The sequence below is a fragment of the Triticum urartu genome, chromosome 5A (genome assembly GCF_056163025.1).
Source record: "Triticum urartu cultivar PI428250 chromosome 5A, HENAU_Tu73, whole genome shotgun sequence".
In the NCBI taxonomy this organism is placed as follows: domain Eukaryota; kingdom Viridiplantae; phylum Streptophyta; class Magnoliopsida; order Poales; family Poaceae; genus Triticum; species Triticum urartu.
The window spans coordinates 611,321,504-611,323,532 of record NC_141877.1 but is presented as its reverse complement, the minus strand read 5'-3'; the positions used below and the strand labels follow the sequence as shown (position 1 = coordinate 611,323,532).

The 2,029-nt window shown below is 55.1% G+C and overlaps 1 protein-coding gene across 1 annotated transcript; it reads right to left on the bottom strand.

Annotated features, from left to right (window-relative positions):
- Positions 1–993: 993 nt before the first annotated feature.
- On the bottom strand, positions 994–1,703 carry LOC147973344 (uncharacterized). Its single transcript, XM_087524966.1, has one exon. The coding sequence runs from the start codon at positions 1,701–1,703 to the stop codon at positions 1,206–1,208; it is 498 nt and encodes a 165-aa protein (XP_087381092.1). The 3' UTR covers positions 994–1,205.
- Between the last annotated feature and the right edge of the window lie 326 nt (positions 1,704–2,029).

The following is a 2,029-nucleotide window of genomic DNA, read 5'->3' as shown; positions in this document are numbered from 1 at the left end:
AGGTGCCAGTTCTTCCTCACCGGTGTATGCATCACACCTGATACAACAAAAATGTATCTGGTGCACCCGCATTTATGGTGCTACCAGTGCATCGGATGCCATAGAATGTTTTTAAAAATCTGAAAACTTCCAGCACATAAATGCAACATCAATGTATAATGTCACAAAATTTAGTATAAAATTTTGAATTATTTTTTGACATAAAAATGACAAATTTGACATCAGTGTGATAATGGGCCCAATTTAAAGCCCAAGCTATGTTATGTACTATTCAGTGTTGAATTTGTCATTTTTGTTTTCTGAGTTATGTTTCAAATTTTGACTTAAAATTTTGTGACAACTTACATTAATGTTATGTTAGTGTGCTAAATTTTTGTCAGAATTTTTTAAACATTTTAGAAGCACAAATATGACTTCGTTGCATCGGTAACACAACAAGCTCCGGTGCACTGGATATTTTTCGCAGATGCACTGCACCCCACGCATGCCACCTTGGATGGAAATCCTGGGCCCCGAGCGCAGCAGGCTCTCTGCTTTTGACCGCCGAAGAACGGCTCACGTGGAAAGGAGGGCGACGAGTCGCAGGAGCAAGTATTCTGTCTGTCTTGCCATTGGTCATCACCACGCCATCATGCAGCTGTACGCGTGTTGTGTTGCACGAAATGAGAAAAATGGAATCCATGGATGCGTTGGCATCTATCTCTCTCTCTCTCTCAAAAACGCTGGATGATATGTGCTCTGCTACGTAGAGTGACGCCATGCATGTATTCTGAACAAATGAACGGAGCAGAGCATGCATGCCCCTCTGTACGTACGCCGGCACGGTTCAGCAGGGCCAGCAAGCAGGCACGCACGCACGCATGCATCCCGAGCGGAGTCGCCGGAGTTAACTGGAATCGAATCGAGCGACAGAAGCGAACGAACGCATGCAAATTCATCGGCAATGGGGAAACGGGTAGAACACCATATACCATGACGACTAAACCATCGAGATCGAGAATCCAACCGGCCAGCCATCGGCACATACAGTGCTTCTTCTTCCCACGCACGCACTCCCTAAGTTACATGGACCTTCAGACGCCAATTCAGTTCGGATACAACGCGCGCGCACACACACCTTCACCCTAACACGAACACGATCGACGACGACGACGACGACGGACGACTAGCCACACGCCGGCTGGTTGGCTAGACGGATGGACCATCTAGTTGCTGGACACGGCGGCCCACGCAAAGTTGCAGTGCAGAGTAGCCATGCTCACGAACGCCAGCACCTGGGCCGGGACGAGGATCCCCGTCGCCAGGTCCACGGAGCAGCCGGACCTGTAGCGGAGGCTGTAGTGGGAGGCGGCGCCGGCGGAGAGGCAGGAGGCGGCGCAGAGGGCGACGGCGAGGAGGAGCGCCGCGCGCAGCGCCGCCCGGCGCCACCGGCCCGCGACGGACGCCAGCCCCTCGGCCTTGGCGCCCGCGGCGAGCGCGGCGGCCTCGGCGCGGCCGACCGCCACCCACACCGAGAGGAGCAGCGCGGCGGCGGGGAGGGCGGCGAGGGCGAGGAGGCGGTGGGCGAGGACGGCGCGCGCGTGGACGTCCCTCCCGCAGGGGTTGGCGTCGTCGGGCGGGGGCACGCGGACGGAGCTGCCGAGGAGGAACACGATGAAGAGCAGCTGCAGCTGGAGCTGGGCCACTTTCCTGAAGATCGCCATGGGTCTTGACTGAGAGAGGTTCGAGGCTGCGGGCTGGCTGTTTGGGGTCGTCTATAAAGGTGGCCATGATGGGTGTGCGAGAGGGAGAAGATGGCAGAGACGGGCGAGGGAGGGAGGCGTTTGAAATTTTGAAATTGTGGTCAAAAGTCTGGAGAGACTTTCATGCATGCAGGGTACCGTACGTACGGCTGAGCCGGCCAAATGCATCTCGCAGTTGCCGTTTCCGTGATACGCCTGTATGTACGTGACACAGCACTCTGCTACCCAGCTGCAACGCTAGCTTTACCTCGCGTGCAGAGATGCTACACACACGGAGTTTTACGGGC

Excerpts from the sequence above, each read along its gene's own strand:
- LOC147973344 (XM_087524966.1), bottom strand. The coding sequence starts at position 1,703 with ATGGCGATCTTCAGGAAAGTGGCCCAGCTCCAGCTGCAGCTGCTCTTC.